This window comes from Cricetulus griseus, chromosome 2 (genome assembly GCF_003668045.3).
Source record: "Cricetulus griseus strain 17A/GY chromosome 2, alternate assembly CriGri-PICRH-1.0, whole genome shotgun sequence".
Classification (NCBI taxonomy): Eukaryota; Metazoa; Chordata; class Mammalia; order Rodentia; family Cricetidae; genus Cricetulus; species Cricetulus griseus.
In genome coordinates, this window is record NC_048595.1 from 174,940,641 (window position 1) to 174,961,587 (window position 20,947).

A 20,947-nucleotide genomic window follows, 5' to 3' on the forward strand; every position below is an offset into this window, starting at 1 on the left:
TGTTTTACTTTGGGAGGGGTAACCACACACAGATAGTAGAGCCTGTATGCATCATATGGTTGCATTCTGTGGCTCTCTATGGGTTCTTGAACTACTTTGTATGTGTGTATTACAAACAGATGTAGACAACTGAATTGCGGCTCCTCGAAATATGTTTACCCCAAAACTCTTGTGACCTTATTTATAATAAGAGTCAAGGCAGAAACATACCTAGAGTAAGCAGCTTGAGATGAGATCATCCTGGACTCAGTTGGACCAAGTTCATTGGTGAGTCCTTAGAGTAGAAGATGGAGACAGAAATTTGTATTTATAAATCAAGGAATACCAGGGGCTCTGGCAGCTTCCAGAAGCAAGGAGAAATACATGCAAGTTGTGTGTCAGAGATGTCAAAGGAAGCAACTTTGCTAATACCTGAACTATACACATTTACCCTACAGAACTGTGTGTTGCTTCAAGCTACCAACAGTACAGAAATCAGTTATGGTCACCTCCAGAAACCAATATGATGAAAAACAAATTAAATATTTAACATATATGAAGGAGTTTGTTACCTAAGCAGAAGTTGTCAAATTAGGACCCAATGGCCCGAATGTAGTTGCTGTCTAATACCCCAAATAAAGTTTTATTAGGACATAGTCACTGTCATTTGTTTATATCATCTGTGGCTGCTTTTGTGCTGAAACAGCAGAGTAGTTTCTGTCAAGGCTGTTGACAGAACAACAGCCTTGACAGAAACTACAAGGCACACAATGATAAATATGTTACTTGTGTTTTTATGCAAATTTACTTATGAAAGGAACAATTCCCTGGGTGTGGTGGCACACACCTTTAATCCCAGAACTTGGGGGAGGGCGCAGAGACAGTCAGATCTCTGTGAGTTCAAGGCCAGTCTTGTCTACAAAGCAAGTTCCAGGACAGCCAGGGCTGTTACACAGAGAAACTCTGTCTCAAACACCTGCCTGCCCCCCAAAAGGGAACAATTGTGGTTGGGATTTTTGTGATGAGTACTTTAGCTGCTCTTAATAATATCTACCTTGAAAAATCTATGCCATGTTTAGGATTTGGTTAAAGCATATCTCTCCTGTAGAACTGGTGATATTGATTAAAAGAAGCTCAACAAAAGCAACTGATCTGTACATTTTATGTGGCTTCAAGGTAGATTGTTTGGTTCAACCTCCTCGTTTTGACTTCTTGTACTTAATGTAAATTGGAAACATTATTAGCTTGGTAGATTGAGTAAGCAATAAACATACTCTTAGAATAAAGAAAAGAACTATCTATCATTGTATTGAAGGACTGTCTTTCCCACAGGATCTAGGTGCCTCTTATTTGATTAGTAATGAGAATACAAGCAGATGAGTTTTTCCTTGAATGTGAAGGTCTCCCAGGTCCTAAAGGAGAGGCAAAGAAACTGAATATAAGAAGCCTACAATAGCTTATCTACTTACCTGAGTTTTGCATATAAAACTCATCATTTCTCCACTAAGAAAGTTATAATGATGAATGACTTTCTCCTAACCTTTGCAAGTTTGCTGGGAGAATATTTAGAAGTTTGATCATTGAATTTCTATTTGAACATTTTTGCCTAACTCTGAAAAGAGTCCAGTGCGTGCGTGCGTGCGTGCGTGCGTGTGTGTGTGTGTGTGTGTGTGTGTGTGTGTGTGTGTGTGTGTGTGTGTGTGTTCACTCCTATGTGAATGAGGGTGTAAGTGGGCATTCATGTTTGTGTGCTTGGCATATGTGTGCATGTGGAGGCCAGATGCCAATCCTCAGTTATCATCCTCAGGTACTGTCCATTTTGCTTTTTGAGACAGGGTCTCTCATTGATTTAGCTAGACTGGCTGGCCAGCAAGAACCAGGTGCTCCTCCTGTTGTCAGCCACCTCCTTACTGCTGGGGTTACAGGTACAGGCTATCATACCCAGGCTACCATACTCCTCCCCCTAAATTATTTATTTATTTATTTATTTATTTATTTATTTATTGTGTGTGTGTGTGTGTGTGTGTGTGTGTGTGTGTGTGTGTGTGTGTCACACATGGAGATCACATGATACATTTCTGGAGTTGGTTTTCTCTTCTTCCACCATGTAGGTTCCAGGGATCCAAATTAGGCCTGTAGCTGGTACAGTTCTTTACTGAGCCCCAAGTCACAAAAACCTGCAATGGAGACCATGGAGTTCACAGAGAGAGACTCTAGGTTTCCGGTGTGCTAGAGTCAAAAATGTGGTCTATGAGTTAGTTCATCTTATTCACTGGAGTCGCACACTTACAGTGGCTCCTCAGTAGCAAGCTGAGGCTGGTACCAGCTGGCTCCTGCTCTTTCACTGGGCCCTGGGTAAGCCCAGTTAGCATAGGAGCCCCAACACTTGCTTCAATGGAAGCAGAAAGCTCTACTTCTTCCGGCTCTGGGGGTGGGGCATAGGGTCAGGTTGGTTCTTTTATCAAGGGGATTTCTCTCTCTCTCTTTTTTAGAAGTCCTCTTTGTCTTGATCAAGCCATGGCAATGCATTTCCTTAGGAAAAAAATTCCATTTAAAAAATTTAATTTGTACTAATCAGCCTTAGGCGGAGAGCCTGCAATAAGCTTGATGTCAATTTCATGTTTTGCTGAAGTTGGTGAAGTGTTTTGTTTTAGGATTGCCCCACCTTTCCTATCTTCTTTTTTTCTCTGAGTGTGCATATTTGTAGGATGGGAGGGAAATCTTCAATATGATTTTCAGACAACAAAACTCCAAGTATTACATTACATTTGCTATAAATTTTTTATTGTCTTTACTTGAATTGACCCTTTCTTTCCCCCACCTCCATCTCCCTCCTCTCCCAAGACGGTATCTAACTATGCATTCTAGCCCCACAACTTCTGCCTCCCAAATCTTGTATGCCCTCACCTGCATATCTAGCATCCCCTGAGTCACCCGTGATAATATACATCCCCTGTGGTGATAGGTTGAGACATTTCCCCAACAAGAACTTTGATTTCTTCAAGACAGGCATCATAATTTTTTTTGTGACAATTTTGTATCTTGTTTCCTCTCTGTTCCAATCCCTCCTTTCTCTCTGTCCTTTCCTTCCCTTATACTTTCTTGTTGAGTGTTGCTCACAGTGACAGCTCAGTCAGAGGAGAGCCAGGGCTTCTGGTATTAGTGGTGCAGTACTAAGATGTAGAGGGAGATGGTAAAGGAAGAGTTGAATGGTGCATTTACATCCAACCACCTATTAGCACATCTGCCCCTCCATCCTGCAGATAGTGCTGGTTAGCCTACTGAGATCCTCGCACTATTCTCAGTATTAAGGGCACAACATAAATAAGACAGGCCAAGTTACCTGCTTTACATAAGGTAGAACCTATAATACAGTACAAGACACAGCCAAACAATGGAAGTATCATTTCTAGTTATGAGAAAAAAATCACAGAGGAGAGAAATGACACAAAGAGAGAAGAGGCTGATGGGTGACAGCTAAGAGGGTGCTATGTAGAGTGACCCAATGGCATTCTAGGAGTAGAAGGCACAAGGCTGAGAGTCAGACTGGGTTTTCACTTTTAATCATCCTTAGGTGCAGTATGGACCAAGTTCTTAAGTGTCTCTCCTTTGCACTCAATTCCTTTTCTCTTGTTTTCTTTTTAAAGTTTTTCTTCCCTCTCTCCCTCCCTCCCTTCTTTCTCTCTCCACTCTTTCTTCTCTCTCTAATCTCTTGGAGATTGAACTCAAAGTCGTGTGAACTTAGGCAAATGTGCTACTCCTGAGCTCTTGTTACCCAATTCTTTCATCTTTGAGATGGATCTTACGTAGGGAGGATGACCTTAAACCTCTGAGTTTCCTGCCTTTAAGCATTGGGATTTATAGGCACACACCACCACATCTGGCTTACCCAATTCTCCCTCTCTCCCTCCCTCCCTTATCTATCTATCTATCTATCTATCTATCTATCTATCTATCTATCTATCTATCTATCTATCTATCCCTCCAGGGTTTCATATAGCCCAGGCTGGCCTTGAACTCAATATGTAACCAAGGATGACCTTGACCTTCTGGTACTACTGTGTCCTCCAGAGTACCAGGATTATAGGTATATGGCACCATACATGTGGTACTTGAGATTGAACCTGGCTCTGTGCACTCTAGGAAAGAACTCTACCAGCTGAGCTCCTTCCCCAGCCTTGTGGGTCATTCAATTATTGATTAAATAAAACAATGCCTATCATTGCTAATTGTCAGGAGTAATGTATAACTAATAGTCATGTCATTCAACGGTCCTATGGAGAAAGTGTATCTAGGCATTTTTTTGGCATTTACGGACAGTCCATGGTTATAGACAGCCAGAGGCAACCTGTGTGCACTTGTCCCATAAGCTTCCAGGAGAAGGCCTCTCTGGGAGTGAAATGAGGGGGACATGTTTGCTTTGCTTGTGAGTATGTGCTAGTGCTGACAGACGGGTGGGCCTTCTGAATGGGATAGAGACAGACAGTAGCATTTTCCAATGCACAATAAAACAATTTATTTAAAAACAATGCATCCAGTGCTGTGTTTGGCACATGAGGCAACAAGGCAGGCACATTCATACTTAACAGATAATTTGGGAAGCTGTCGAAGCAAACCTTTGCATTTTCTTCACAAACTACAGTCACAACACACACACACACACACACACACACACACACACACACACACACACACACACTCTTGTTCACCCAGAAGGCAGGAGATATTTACATGGCACTCAGCCCAGCAACACTGGCTTCTTCCAGGTCTCTGTGGCCTTCACTTTCTAACAGCTTCTTCCCAAGGACAGGTAAAGTTGCTTGTCACAAGGCAGGTGTGACTCTGATGGTAAAGGCCTCTACTTCTTCTGGAGGCCACAAAACTTCCACTGTTGCTGAGCAGAGGTAAAGTCTATCCACATACAATGGCATTTCCCAAAATAAATACATCTACGAGGGTGGGGGAAGTGTTGCCATGGTAATAACAAGAGGCATTGGTTTTCACCTGACATGTTCATGCTGCTCATTTCTTTAATAACTCACACTCACCATTCTCTCACATTTTAACCTTTTAGTTTTATCATTACAATATAAAGAGCTATTCTATCCCATTCTTTACAATGGTACTGAAATTAAAGGGGGAAAACAAAGGAAGTTAAGTGTGAGAAACTGTCACATGTTCTTGCATCTTTACTTCCAATTCATGTTTTTACAGTTGAGTGTCCAGATTTCTGAGCATAGCATGAGATCTGTGGTTTTAACTCTAGCTGGGTAGAGATAGCACTTCTGAACTTCAACATTGAGAATGCTGACCTACAGTTGAAACAGAAATGGTCTAGACCCATGAAGCCTTGCTGTGGTATTAAGTAACCAGCTCATTTGAGTAGGTGGTCTTGCATTGTGGTGCTTAGATTTCTTTGTCCTACATTAGTGATTTACAACCTGTGGGCCACAACCCCTTTTGGGGGTTGAATGACCTTTTCTCAGGGGTTGTACATCAGATATCCTGCATATCAGATATTTACATTATGATTCATAGCAGTAGCAAAATTACAGTTATGAAGTAGCAATGAAAATAATTTTGTGGTTGGAGATCACCACAAACTGAGGAACTGTATTAAAGGGCCACAGCATTAGGAAGGTTGAGAACCATTGTCCCAGGTCCTGGGAGGATTTCAGTGTGTTACTGATGCCTGATGATTCCACCTCAACTGGTCATAACTCCACTGGAGTGGACTTTGCTCTAGTGACAAAATTCAGTTTATATATACATTCTCCTAGGGCTCTTGGTGGCAGGACTGTGCTTAGCCCTGAAATGTGGTTCAACAGCATTTCTAATACAGGGTCTGAAAAAGATTCCAAGTTTCACAAAGAAAACTACTGACCTTTTGTAAGTGCCTCAGTGATTATGTTCTTGTCAAAATTTGTCTCCCATTGTCTACCCACTGTTCTCTTCCACCTTCCAATCCAACAGGGGAGGGGCTAGGTGGCAGTGAGTGTGTTCAGAATAAAATGGAGTTTCCTGGTCAAATCTCTTGTGTCTGTAGCTACGGACTTTGCCTCTGGTCAGAAAGAGACAGAGGGTAAAGGCATTTGTTATGTTAACATACAATTTTTTAGGAGGACTGAAAAACCCTAGAACACATACCTAATTCATTTGAAACAAAATGTAGCTTGTTCAGTATAAAGAAACAAGCTCAGTTCAACAATGATTAAGAAAAACAGAAATCAGTGCCCAGAGTAGTGGCACACACGTTTAATCCCAGGACTCAGGAAACAGAGGCAGGTGGACCTCTGTGATTAGACGTCAACCTCCTATTTATATAGTGGGTGTCTATATATAGGTATACTTTGGGCTTTTAAAAAATGCAGAAAATGTCCAACATGAGTTTCAAACATCGACTGTGTAGAAATACCTTACAGGACCTGGTGGATATTTTATGTGAAGAAAGTAGATTTGATTCACTCACTCCACACAGAATGAAAATCTATTGCCATTCTCTGCCTGAGGAATTGAGGACATTTTCTCCCATCATCGCCTTTCAAAGGATTTAATTAAACCCACCCAAAAAATGATTCCCACCAGAGAACCTCTCACTTCGAAAACCAAGCTTATTCTCTGTCTCATCACTGTGTTTGACTCAGTTGGGAGTGCTTTTATAGTGAACGGTGTGGAGGGACAGCATCTCTGATACTCAGTGCCCCAGAACTACAGAGCAAATTGCTTGGTAGAATTTTTTTTTCAGAAGCTAAACTTGTAACTAGCTAAGCTATGGAGTGAGCAGCACACAGAACCTTGCTCTGCTAATCTTGTCTGCTCAGCCTGTGATATGGTCCAGAAGTCTTCCAGTGCAGTGACGCCTTTCAATCATTGTGACTCAATCTCCAAGAAGTGTTTAGCTGTTTACTTATGCAAGCTCCATATGTGAGGTTGAGCATCCCTTGCTGGGGTACAGACTATGCGCCAGGGTACTTTTACAGGTGTATAGGGCTAGATAAGCTGAACGGTATCTTGTTTGTCTGCTTATTTGCAGCTTGATGAATGCCTGTGAATTTTGTGTTGTCAGAAGGACGACAAGTGGACAAGCAAAAACTCATCCAAACATGGTTTTAACTGGCAATTAAACTAGAGAATCTTTACCTAGAAGGTCACTCCTTGACATGACTGACAGTCTCCTAAGCTGAGGACCTGTTGAGAGACTGTCATCATCACATAGCTAAGAAATATTTGGACACCTTAGGACCTTAACCTAAAGGGCATAATAACATGCTCTTTTTTTTTTTTTAATAGGAATTAGTGAACTGACCAAGGTAGATTTGCTGTCTTGTTAATAGGGGCATGTGAACATCCACCAAAGCCACTGCTAGCAGCTTCTTGCTAGTATTCACTGATTCAGAATTGTTCAGGCAGTGCTGTGCAGGATCCAACTCACATGTCAAAGTCAGTTCATGCTGGCTCTTGGGAGCCTTGGCACATTTGAGCTGGCTGATGTGGTGAGTAGCTTGAAGTTGGATCTGATGAGGTTGCATACACTTGGAAACTTGTAAGTACTGGTTTACCAGAGCAGTTGTTAAACATCTAGCTGCACAGCTGAGATGAAAGTACTTTCTCAACCCCACAGAAGGAAGTCAAAGGTGCTCTTGGATACCTGTGGTGATCAAGGGCTTTTCATATGCACAGTAAAGAGAGAAGCATGGCTTGAAACTTCAAAAGGACGGTGGCACCTTATCCAACAGGGGCTGGAACACGACAGCCAGTAACAACTGAACACCTTGCTTATGTGTTTTGGTCTTAGATTTTCAGCTCTACAAATTTCTGTTCAGGGGCTTGTTTCTTTTTAGCTCAAACATCATAGCATCGGAGACATTACATCTGAGGTATTGTTCAGAGGTTGAGAAATCAGACCACCTGAGGAATACATTAGCCTCTGGGAATGAATCCCAAATTGAATCTGAATGAATCATTTAACTTCTCTGTTTCTTGGTTTATCCATTTATAAAGATGAATGACCTGAGATTTGCCTCTTTATTTGAAACATAGTGAAATATAAAGAACTAGCCTTGGGGTGAAGTACACTAAAGCTATGCTACTCACTTTGTCTGCCAGTTTGTATCTATTCTGACTACACTGACAAATTACTCTGCACTTACAAATTAGCAGATGGTCAGTTTGGCTGGAAGTGGACAGCTGGGTCACTATGACTATATCATCACGTGCCGCATTAACTTTGAGGAATATTTGATACTAATTGTACCAGGGATGATTAGCATTCAACTGCTCTGGTCAAATTTGTGTAAGTATAGTTGACTGTGAAATACACTATTAGTTTCCATATGTCACATCAGACCCAATTAGGTATTTTTTTAGGTTGGACATATCTCAGGATATAATGATTCAAAATATTGATGGAAGAGCAAGAATTCTATCTCAAGATGGTCCTCAATATGTACATTGTTGCAGATACATTGTTGGTACCCACCAGGTCCTAATCCCAGCACCCACTGTCATCTGAAACTAGAGTCAGTTCCTCAGTAGCAGACTCTTCACTGATTCTACTGACAATAAGAGAAGGAGCTTCGTCAAGGATTAAAACATCTATTCAACCACACACATCTTTAACAAAGCATCACAATAAAAATAAATGTTCAGAAATATTACAAAGCAAATAATAACATTCTCAAACATTTCCCATTTGAAATGTTATATTTTTGTGGCAAAGCAGTCAAGATTGTGAGAGAGGCAGGATTAGTCATTTTGGTCCTTGGTATCAACTCATCAGTGGCCTCAGTTAAATGGTCCACAGATAAAGTGGCTGAGCCAGACTGGCCGAGACGCCCTCTATTCTCAGCACCCATGTGTCTCATTAGAGCTCTTCAACCACACATACACAGCCCTGACTCTGCAGTCAAAAGATTAGTTATGCACATCTGGGAAGTAATAGAAGCTAAGCAAACGTTTGCCTGATGCATTCAAACAGTTATGAGAAAGAAGGCTTTGAGGACCCAGAACTATACAGAAAAGTTCTCAGAATGTCATTTGAAAGGAATAAAGAACCACCAAAGTTATTCACTGCTCTTTGTAAATCTTAGTGAATTAAATGAATACAGTAATTCAAAGTCTGTTGTTGAAATTACTTACAACATGGAAAACATTTCTTAACTCAAGGGGTCCCTGCTGAAAGTTATATACAAGGAAAAATACACAGTCACTCCGACCTCCAACTTCTAAATCATGCATACAGATTATTAAAACAAAATTTTATTAAGATGAATTTATTATCAGGTATGATTTCTGCTGTCATTTATATACCATTAATAACTGAACTGGGGTTTATCAGACAATGATGTAACAAGTGGTTTTTCTCTCACTTCAAGGGAGAGTGGATGGTTTTCAGCAGACTGCTGTGTACTGGCCAAGTATCTCCTCTGCTGCTGTTTACCTGGGTGGGTACATTTAGTAATCGTTTCCCCTTCCTCTCTTACTGCCCTTCTCCATTTTGTTTGTACTCCAAAGATTCTAGACCCAAATTGTTTTCCTTTGAGTTTATCTTCGATACTGATGAGATTAAGATGTAAAATTATAATTTCTCCAATAATTATCCATGCAAATTTTGAGAAAAATCACTTGCTGTACTGTCTCTGCATCTCAACTTTCAGATTTGCCAAGTTAAGAAGGACTAGGGAAGCTCAAAGCTTCCTCTCTTTCTATTACTCCTGCTTGCATGGGGCCCTTTAGTTATTGTCTGAGTTTGGTGCCTTGCCTGAAATTCGAGAGCATGTACTTATACTTATAGAATTCCCTGAAACATTGGTTTGTCTGGGCACTCACATTCATTAGCACTTATAGCACTGGCACCAGGAGGTCGGGTAAGTGAGTGGGGTCTTCTTTTACACATCCTTGCTATAGCCCATGGTCAGGTGTCTGATATTCAGGTCAGGGACAGATGGTACAGTGGTCATATTCGTCATTGCTGGACACACAGAACTATGAAATACACTGCATTTTATAATGGTTAAAGTTGCTTAGCACAAGAACACAGTGTACAAATGCAGACCAATGGTAGAGTATTTGTCTACCATGTGCAAGGTCCTGGGTTTTATCCCCAGCTCCATATACTCACACACAGAGCCAAAATATCTGGGTGTGGGAGGAAGTCATGAAAACTAGTTTTCACATGACACTCAGAACAACAGATGAAACCAAAGGTCTAGCAATGAGCAGGCTGCCAAAGTTTTGTGGATTTCCTTTTCTCCTCTGCAATTTATTTAGTCATTTTAGACATTCTTAGGGGCTTTATGGTGAAATTTATTCACATAGCTGATGGTATACTCTGTTCTAATTAGCCAAACAAATTAGAATGTTTCTATCTATACTGACCAGACCCAACCAAGTGAGGTCAACATAGAAGGACAGGGGTATGAATATATAGCTGTGTAGACAGGAAGACCAATGACCCTTCTGCTCTTTCCACTGTACTTGAGTCCTCCCGGGGACTGTGGGAGGGCCGACAAGTGCTGACTGCCTTTCTGATAAGGAAGCCTTTCTATCATGACAGTGGTCACTTAGGTTTGCAGCCTGAAATAGTCTTGGAAAACGGAAAGATTTTGTAGGATCAGCTGGTGGTTGCATTTCCAAACCATTGGAGCAGCAGGTCGAGGGTACAACTGATGGTAAAAAAAAAAAAAAGAGCCAGAAAGGCCTTTACTATACAGTGAAAACTGTAATAAATATTTTGCCAACATTTTGTACCTAAGGTTTCTACAATAGGAGGGGTCTACATTGTAAAGGAATTTTTAAGAGTGTGAATTTGTGGTTAAATTGTAATCTTTTTTCAGATAATTCATTATTGTTGTTGTTGTTACAAACAGAGCATGGGGATCATCTTGAGAAATCCTTCCCAGAAGCAGGGATGAACTAGTCTCCAAGCCCTTCTGGTTCTAAGGAGAAATCCATTTCCCTACTATTTTGAACTCCTATTCAATTTAGAGTGGAAGTAACAGTAGAAGGCAGAACGGGCTTCTCAGTCTAAAGTTATGAAGCCAGGTTGTGGTAAGACTTAAAAAGTCTCCCTAAATTAAAAAGGAACAAACCCCACAACATTCTGATGAGATCAAATTTAAATAGAGTATCCTGCAATGGTTAACTAGCTTTGGGGATTTTCTGGTCTTTTGGTATTTTGTTTTGTCTAGTGCAGAGAGTCCGGATTCATATTTAGTAAGACCTAATGGGCAGGTTGAGATTAGAGCTCTGAAGTCAGAACTGGATTTGGATAATCTTGGCATTAATATCCCTGGGCTGCAACCAAATGAACTAAGTACTCAGGAATAGCTTTTCAATGCTGATGATAGCGGATGCAATTCTGTTAGTAATCAGTCTCTCCATGACCCAAACCCATCATGGCTGGAGAGTAGCTGCATGGTGTCCCATGCTATTTAAAGTGACAGGGGCAGCCATGGTGTGGTTTAAAAGTGACAGGACAACCATGGTGTGGTTTAAAGTGACAGGACAACCATGGTGTGGTTTAAAGTGACAGGACAACCATGATGTCGTTTAAAGTGACAGGCAACAGTCATAGTGTGATTTAAAGTGACAGGACACAGTTATGGTATAATTTTCATGCCCATGAAATTATCATTGAATTTTAAAGATTCTTTTAAAAAATAGCTTATAATTTTAATTTCCCTATTACTCTGTGTATAGTTAATGCTTCTTAATTTGAAAAAGTTACCCCTATTTCCTCTCATCTAGTTGAATGATTGACATTCACAGGGTATAAGATGTGCCATGGTTGGTGTTGTGTTTGGATACAAATGGTTTTCTTCACTAGATTGTATGTGGGTCAGATTTAGCTTCTCCCAAAGAACAATGCAGCTTTAGGACCAGGTAGTACACAAGCATAAGGACTGTGTGTCTCTTTATTACACTTCTCTTTAGGCATGATTTTTTCTTCCCAATAGGGGCAGTGCACTGATGAGCACACTATAGCAAAGATTTTCAAAAGTATTTACAATGCTGTAAGCAATCTAGATGAGATTTCTGGAAAAGAATGAGCTGCCCCACTGGAACATATAACAAATGTGCTCCACAGGCACTTGGAAAGAGGGAAGAAACTCTTATTAAAATTTAACATCAACTTGGCCAGACTTTGGGTTGAATTGGAAGAACAAAGTGCTGCTCAGTGTAAAAGCCTGGGATGGGAGAAATGTCATTTCTACTGATACAGCTGAAATGATGGGAACAATGGCAAACTGATCTCAAATTCCAAAGGTTACTTAGGACCAAGTCTTGCCACTGCATAATGGCTTTTCCTTTTGAAATGCTTAATGCATAGGCACACAGACTCGATTTCAGTGGAAACAGAAAATAGTAACTACAACAGTCTCAAAGAAAGCAAGCAGGTCTAGATGGTTGTTGGTGGGGGTGTCACAGAAAGGACCTGAACTGACTAATGCTAACATTAGTCACACAGTGGTCAGCCTGCCCAAAGCTCTAGGTTGTCTTCCACCACAATGCTATGCTTCTCAAATGGTCACAACACTTTATAGAGTATATAACTTGAAAACATGCTTCTTCTCTATTCTTCATATTTCCCAGGCTTTTAAATCAACTCAATGCCCCTATGTTCTGAAAGAGTGCCCAGCCCAGTGCTTGAACTGAGATAGTGGAAGACCTAGGCTAGAAGACCTTTGTTGGATCTGCCACAATTGCACTCAAGCCAACAGACACAATGCCACCCACAGCATGGAATTTCCTTGTGACAGAAAAAGAGGCTTTAGCACATGCCCCTCTACCCAGGCAGACCACCCTGCTGTAGAATAACATTATGGACAAGTGAGGACTTGATATGGGTCATTTCCTTCCATAGAATTCACCATGAAGGAAGTCATCATAATTTGTTCAGTTTGTCACAAACACCAAAGCTACCCAGAACCTTGAACAGATCAGGTACAGATGCAAACACATACAAGCAAAGCTAATCCAGAACTATTCCTAACAAATTATTAAATTCAATGGTAGTAGGGCAACAGGAACAGTGTGTGTGTGAAAGAGACAGAGAGAGGGGGGGGGGAAGAGAGGAACGGAGGAAGGGAGGGAGGGAGGGAGGGAGAGAGAGAGAGAGAGAGAGAGAGAGAGAGAGAGAGAGAGAGAGAGAGAGAGAGAGAGAATAAGCAATCTGCAAACCAGATTTTTGATTTTGAAGACTGATCCTGCTGGCCAGAACTCTCTGATTATGAGGGATGTATTGGAGTAGGGCTAAGGAGACGGCAGCCATGGATGAGATGGCAGCAGCTCATCCACATGGGAGTCAGTTTATTATTAAAATACAAACGTGGAACTATTTCAAGCCATTCTCTGTGCAGCATACTTCCCATTGCACTACCACCTTTACCAATCAAGTCTAACTTACGTGGCTTCAGAGGAGCAGAAGAGAAGCCTTCCCTCCCTGTACGTGGCAGACAAGCTTTGCCAGATTGTCTTTGGGGTTCTATTCCGAGACTATTCAATTTGGTTTGGGGGCACTTTTAAAACAGCCATTTGGCACTTTCCATTTGGAGTTCTTAGGCACAGTGTGACAAAGTGAGCTTGGTGAGCCCTTCGCCATGCATGCGATACAGCAGCTGAAACTCAGCAGGCAGCTGGTGAGACTCCTGCCACTTGGTGGTAAATTTGGTTCCTTTTTTGTCATAGTAATGGTATGGAAGATCCTCTCTTGTGTTGGGGTCAAATCCAAAAGGCCAGAATCCATACAAGTGGATCTCTTCACAGACTGCAGATGCAAGAGTGTACATAAGAATACCCGTGCTCAGTCGTTTGGGTGACAAGTGTTTGTTTTTCCAGTACCTGGAGAATGATAAGTACATGAAGATTCAGTGACTGGTGGTGAGGGTTTGAGTCAGATAAGTTAATAGGCAGGGCTGGGAGCTAGAGTCATCTAGACTGTTTAGGTTTCATGGATAGATACACTTCCCAGCCCCATAACATTGGTCCATCCCCTTCTACATAAGATTTAAAATGTCAAAAATTGTATTAAAGTGGAGCAGAATGGAGCAAAATGATGAAGTCAAAGATTTGGGATAGGACGGTAGATGACCTGGGTTCTCCCCATTTTCAGTAGTGACTTTGGATTGTATTCAGTCATTAAATGTTGGAGTCCAGTTCTTGTAAGATTATCCCTTACAATCTTAGAAATGGTACCTGTGTATGTTACTGTTGTTATAATTACTCATCACACACATTTTCTTAAAGAAAAGGTCCCAGTTTGGACTATAAATAATACAATTACCCTTCCTTTTGGAGGCACATCAATTTTCTAGACCATGAGTTCTCTTTCAGTGGAAGCTCAACTAAACAGATCTTAAGTTTGGAAGATTTTAGGAAATAACAGGAAAGGACTATCTATTAGAGCATGCATATCTGGTTACAAGGTCTTCTAGAACCCACTTGAATTTATAATAAGATCTGTGTTCTGGTATGATGACTGGGGTCCTTACATAGGAGGGCATGGGAGTTGAGGCAATGCTTGGATGAGTCAAAGAAAAAAAGTTCTACAATGAATCTTTCCTTTAAAAATGCCCTGGGTGATTGTCTCAAATATGGCTGCATATTAGAATTGCCTGAGGAGTTGTTAAAAACACACCAAGTATGTGGTCCTTGCCTCCCTCACCACATTGACTCTTTCAATAGTCCAGATAGTAGTATTGTATTTGAAAACTCTGAATTTTATAAACAGCCCGTCTCCTTGTCAAGCCATAACACATAGCACAGAGCTCCTTATGTATGCAAACATTTAATCACAAAATCATATTATGCCATTTATGATTTATCCAGGGGGCTTTCTAATCTTGCAGATCTACAAACACCTAAACATCAATCAAAAAGGATATTTTAAAGTCAATTATTTTTTCTATTGTTCTTTTCTTTAAAAAATGCTTTGTATAATTTAGTCACTGGTGTTACCAGGGTGGATATATATATATATATATATATATATATATATATGGGAAATTCTTGATTTGTGATGATTTCCATGGTTGTGCACTAAGAAGGAGACAGGAAAAATAAAATGGGCTGAGTGATAAACAGTCTTTTTGTTTAGCATTTGGTTGCCAGTTAGGAATAAAATGAACTTTTTAACTAGAATGATTCATTCATTCATTAAAAAGATAAGAGTTTTCCTCAAGAGCTAAACCAGCCACAACATCTAGTGAATTGGATGGCTCCCATGCCCAAGAGATTACAATATTGATTTGCCATCTGGTGGGGGTATGAGTTAAATGTAATAAAATATACACACCTGTTGACATGTTGCATTATATTTCCAGGCCAAGCCAACTGGACCTTTAACTGACCTCTGTGTTCAACAAAAAAGTCAACTAACGTTCTGGTTACGGTTGCAGAAGTGTGGAAGAAAAATGCAGGGATCCAAAGAATGGCCCCGTCAAGCTTTTTTAAACTGAGGAAGAAGTTGTTACGGTCCTGAATGGTTAAAAGGTTGTTGTAATATTTTTCCAGGATGCTGGGGTTGAAGGTTGTGAGATTGGTTTTCCTCCCAACATCCTTTTGGAAAGCTTCCGTAGGGGCAAAATTGCATCGAAAAACAAAATCTGATTTATCTATTTCTTGTCCACACTGACTCCCTGTCAAGATTCCACTGTTTCCAACCACAGCACAAACATTATAACGCTTATTCATAATGGGCGACACATCTGGGAGCAGTGAGCGGAAGTTATTGCTAATAGAGAAAACATATTTATGGCTGGAATAATCATAATGCATCAGTTGTCCAATCCGAACACTATTCTTGGTCAATGAAAAATTTTTTATTACATCGACATGCTGAAGAATTTCTTGCCTAAAATAAAAAAAGATTCATTAAATTCATTCCATTCAAAAGAGCGAAGTTTCCATCTTATGCTTCTATTTAATTCAGACAAGAATCTTAAGCACATTCAATTCAAGTATGAGCATAGAGTCATATTTGTGGGCTCCAGAGGGAGGACTTTTTTTTTTTTTTTTTTTTTTTTTTATAATCGACAGGCATGCAATATATCTCAGTCAAGGGATCTTTCAGTCAAGTTCTGAATGTGATCTTTGGATGTTTGTAAATTCAGTATACAGTTTAGACACTATTTCTTGGTATTCTGGTCTACTCTAAGAGTGTATTTGATTATGGAGGAGGCACATGCCAAACTGCGTTGGAAAATATGGGGAGACAATTTACACAGGACTCAAAGAGCTTACATTAATGCACAAACATTGGTGACTTAGAGTTTGTAATTAGGGACTATTGCTTGCTATTGGAATGTAGTTCTTAGGAATATAAAATACTTACTACAGGTGCCCAGATAAATAGATAGCTATGGGTCTATACATAGTATAGTACTATCTATTATTAAAATATTGAAATGGGAAGAGCAGTGGGTATGGCTAAATACTTAATAGAAATGAGATGATAATCTCACTAAGGCCTGCTGAATAATGAAGCGTGGATCTATTTTTGATTATATGGAATTACAATTTGGTGGACTACAACTAATAAAAAATAAGCCATCAAAACCTGGAAAAACACAAGAGAAAAGTGATACTTAGGATTGCCTTCAGTTGGATTTCACATTGCACTTTCTGTAAAATTGTCTCCCTTAAGTCTCAGGACTTAAAATAGTCAAGGGACAGGTGATATGCTACTTTGCTTCACATTCTCCAGTGACAAGAAAGCAACTGAAACACCAGTGTCTTCTGTTTAAACCCCAGGAGGGAGAAAAGAAATATTATCAAATTCTAAGACAATGAAGACTGGTATAGTCACTTCAGTTTCCAGTTACCAGCACAATTTTTAAAGTGGTTATAAAAGCAACTTCTTAAAATTAATTACAGGCTTTCTAAGAAATGGATTGAAAGGCAGGAAGTTTTGGGAAGGCAGAGCTCTTTTGATTGATAGCCTGGGATACTTAGCCCAGTGTAGGAAAATACTGTAATCAAGTTAGAGGTATGTTTGGGGGACTGGTGTAAGGTGCTCTTACCTTGAAACCTGTCTGTATTGTCTGCAAAATTTGTCCCAAAGGCCAAAGCTGAAAAGCACTTCCATGGTTTAGAATTAATGGTCACAAACTAGTTTGTAATTAAACATAAGTACTTAAACAATTCTAACCATAATCCTATGATTATATCAAGTTAAAAAACATTTTTTCCTGAAACCAAGTGTTTCTTTTGATTCTGTTAGTAGATTATAATTTTTTTAAAAGTACAGTGACAATAAACTCCAGGGCAAAAATCCAGCTCCTTTACTGGGTTGTAAAGTATCACAGCTCTAATGAATACACTAGATGGCTCACATTGCATTTCACGGCATAACAATCCCACTAAAGGGATGGGGTAAGTCTATGGTTCTGAGACCAGAATCACTGAGATTTAATTAATTTCCTTCTTTCCCCCCCAAAAAACCCAAACAATAAAGACAAAATTTCTTCCTGCATAAAAACAGGCTACTACAATCACTAAAGATGCAGAAGCTTACTGAAAACAGACAGGCAAAACCCAAACAAAATCATGTATACATACATATATTTGGGCCTGCATCTCCACTAGTGACGTGATAAGGTTGCATTATATTTTCTGTGTCTCAATAAGATTGTATAACTACTTTTTTTTTAGTGGGGGGATCATCTGCTTGCAATTAACCTTTATTAATTTATTTTTTTAATAGACAACTTTGGTGCAGCCAGACTTTACATGATGGTGTTCAGGCAAGGCCAAATTTGGAAGGATAATGACCATCCTGAGTCTTCCTTTTTAGAGGGCACTTCGAGCATTTGAGAAGGATGGCTACTCATCACCTCCTCTTGTATTTAGGAGAGGACAAAGCTGTGGGTAAGATGAATTGTGGTTTTATTTTATTTTATTTTTGCTTGTTTTTGGTGGTTTTGGATTGTGTTTTGTACTGTTTGTTTTGTTGAGTTTCAAAATTAAAAGCAACGACAACAACAACCAACCAACCTCTCCTCCTATCCTACCTTTGATGTAAAAACGCTGTCCGATTAAATGTCCATTTAGAAGGTTTCTCTTGGAGTTCATGGGTGAGAGAATTCGTAATGGGCACAAATGACGGGTCTAGAAACTTCAGCGCAAACTGTGACCTAAAGAGGAGCATGAATTCAGACAGGCAGGCGCTGGCCTCAGCAAGGGAAACCCAGAGAGCAGTGAGACAGACAGCTCCAGCCACAACCGGAAGGGGCAGCTGGCACGCGGGCAGGCCCACCGTACAGTCCCTCTCTTTTGGCACATTCTCTGCTTTTACACACACCCGGAAGAAAGGAAGAAAAGGGGAAACTCTTCCTCATTGTCCAGCCCTCAGGGTGTAGAAGAGACCATAAAAAAAGATGGCGGTCACGCAGACAGCCAGGGTCGGAGCCCGGAGCAGGGCTGCTGTCCGAGGCGAAGCGGGGACTTTGAGTCAGCACCGCGGACAGCAGCCTTCTCCGGCCCGACCCAACCACCCACCCCGAGAATTGATTTTTGGAGAAAGGGCAGAGGAAATTCGAGACTCTGGCGAAAGGGGTGGGGGTGGGGGTGGGGTTCCAGCCTTAACCTTTTCCTTCCCGAGCCCGAGTCTGATTGTACCCTCATCCCTTAGCTGGAGACCCCGAGAGGCTGCCTGCAGCCGGACTCTTCTCTCCAGGCCTGGCTTCTTCAGGTTCCACATACCCGGCCCAGCTTGGCCCACAGGGTACAGCTTGTGGTTGCCACCCTCCCATCAGGAGGCGGTGTGGGGAGAGCTCCTTGAGGGCACAGGTACGGGTGGGGCTCCCGGCGAGCTGTGCCCGAGCTGCGCCCCGCGGTGACTTCGACCAGGCAAGGGTGGGCGGCCCTCAACATAAGGCTTGCTTCCCGCAGGGGCCGAGGAATTGCAGAAATCCAGGAAAGGAGGAGGCGGGTGGCAGCGGGGGAAGGGTTGAGGAAAAAGCCCTAGGGGCTTCAAGAGAATAAACCTGCGCATCATTAGATGAGAAAGGGGAGGAGGGAAGGGGTGTGAGAGCAGTTGGCGCCTGCGCCATTAAATCGCCCCAGCCAGGCCTTTGGAGCCCGCCGCTAGCGCACAGACAGGGCACCCACCTCCTGTCTTGCCCATTTCAGGGTCCAACACCTCCTCCCGCCGTCCAAACACCGCCTCTCACTCTACCACCAACACCCCAGTTTTGCAATGGGGGGAGGGGACGCAGAGGAATAATAGGAGAAATTCAATCACATCGATTAGGACAAAGGCTTTTAAAGGGGCTTTGGGTTAAAAAATAAAGTGGAGAGGAAAGGAGAAGCAGAAACAGGAGTGAAAGGACCACTCAGTTATCGAGAAGCCTAAATACCCTTCTCTTACTGTCCCCCAAACACACCACCGACCCGAGATACCCGAGGGCGCTCAAACAGGGGCCCACACTCACCGGAATCCCGCGTGGAACATGTACATTCGGGGCGCCCCTGGGTTGGCGTACTTGGGAGTGGTGAAGATGTTCTCCTTTTTCAGGGACACGTAGCTGATAAGCGATAAAATCAGCAGGGCCACGCTGAGCATGACCAGCCCCAGCACACTGGCGACTCGGGCCATTTTGCAATTTCTCATGCCGGGCTAGGCTGGATTCAGGGAAACCGGGGAAATCGGTCCATTGAGCGGCCAGCAGTCTGCTGGCGTGTGAGTGTGTGTGTGCGTGCGTGTGTGCTCGCGGGCGCGTGTGAGTGTGTGTGGCGGGGGAGGGGGGACCCAGGCAGTTGAGTCGTGGAGGGCAGGGGGTGGGGAACGACCTGGAGCCCGGGGAGAAGCGGGAGCCGCCCCCCCACCCCACCCCGGGGGCAGGGGCGAGCCTGGCCCGGAACTGAGCAGGAAGATGGAGGGTCTGCGAGGCGGCAGGGCGATGAAGCACGCCAAGCAGTGCGTCCTCGGCTGCCGGCTCAGGCTCCCCCGCGCGTTTCCAGTGAGGTTGCCATCTCCGCTGCCGCCTGCAAGATAAATGTGATTGGAATAGTGTTACAGTTCGATCTAGGCACAGGATTTAATTAATGAACTCTAATCTCCTAAATAACCAAGGGGAGGGGTGCGGGGGAGGGAGGGCAGAGGGGAAGCGGGGCGGGGTGTAGAGAAAGGAGGCTGTGAGGTTGGAGCCCACTCCAATGGCCTACAGGACCCCCGCTAAGGCTACAGTCGAGTAGGTGGCTGTCAGGAGACTGATGGCCAAACTTAGTTTAATGAACCATTCATTACTTTATAAAATACATCACGAAATAGGACGATAAATAACCTGATTTGTTACTGTGGAGGATAAACACCAGCTGGGTACGTCTGGGAGATGCAATGAGGATGTTTTTTAGGAAGGCAAACGTTTAAAGCCTTTCTCATTTCCATCAGCCATCACCCCCGAGTCCCACAGGCAGCACCTGCTGCAGCATCCCTGCAAGGAAGATCCAAATGGCAGCTGGGCTAGCCTGCCTTGGGAACATTTAAGAACATTTTAGAAGGTCTCACCGTGCTCCTTCTTACATCCTTACCCATAAAGGATGGGTCCCGCTTGAGTGTGGAAGGCTTGCCTCTGTGTCCCTCAAGAGCCCGCCTCTCAGTGCTTGGTCTATGTACCCCAGCATCAGGCTTGGAACAGTTAGGCTGCATTAACTCTCTATTGCTCACTACTTTTGGGGGCCATTTTCTTTCAAACCACCACAGTTCTCAAAGGTCAACTTCTCACCTTGACTTTCTTTCAAAAGTGCTTCTTGACTAGGGACTTATCCCTAGGCCAGCCTTCTGGCTGGGATAGGTGGCCTAAGGCGCCCAGAAGCCAGGGCCATTATAAATGCACAAAGTGGAGCATTTGCAGAAGCTCAAGACCCAGGTAGGAGAGGCTTGCCTGGACTGTGGTAAGAATTCATTTTGTATCGCTTGACCATATTGTTTTGTCACATGCTGTCTATCTTAATATTCTTTAGAAAT

General features: G+C 42.2%; 1 protein-coding gene across 1 annotated transcript; it reads right to left on the bottom strand.

Moving 5' to 3' along the window:
• Positions 1-13,538: 13,538 nt before the first annotated feature.
• On the bottom strand, positions 13,539-20,629 carry St8sia3 (ST8 alpha-N-acetyl-neuraminide alpha-2,8-sialyltransferase 3). The gene is given in 6 exon segments (XM_027402759.2): positions 13,539-13,821; positions 15,275-15,832; positions 17,991-18,113; positions 19,413-19,726; positions 19,729-19,916; positions 20,512-20,629. Coding segments are annotated over 6 exon segments (1,584 nt in total).
• Positions 20,630-20,947: the final 318 nt, after the last annotated feature.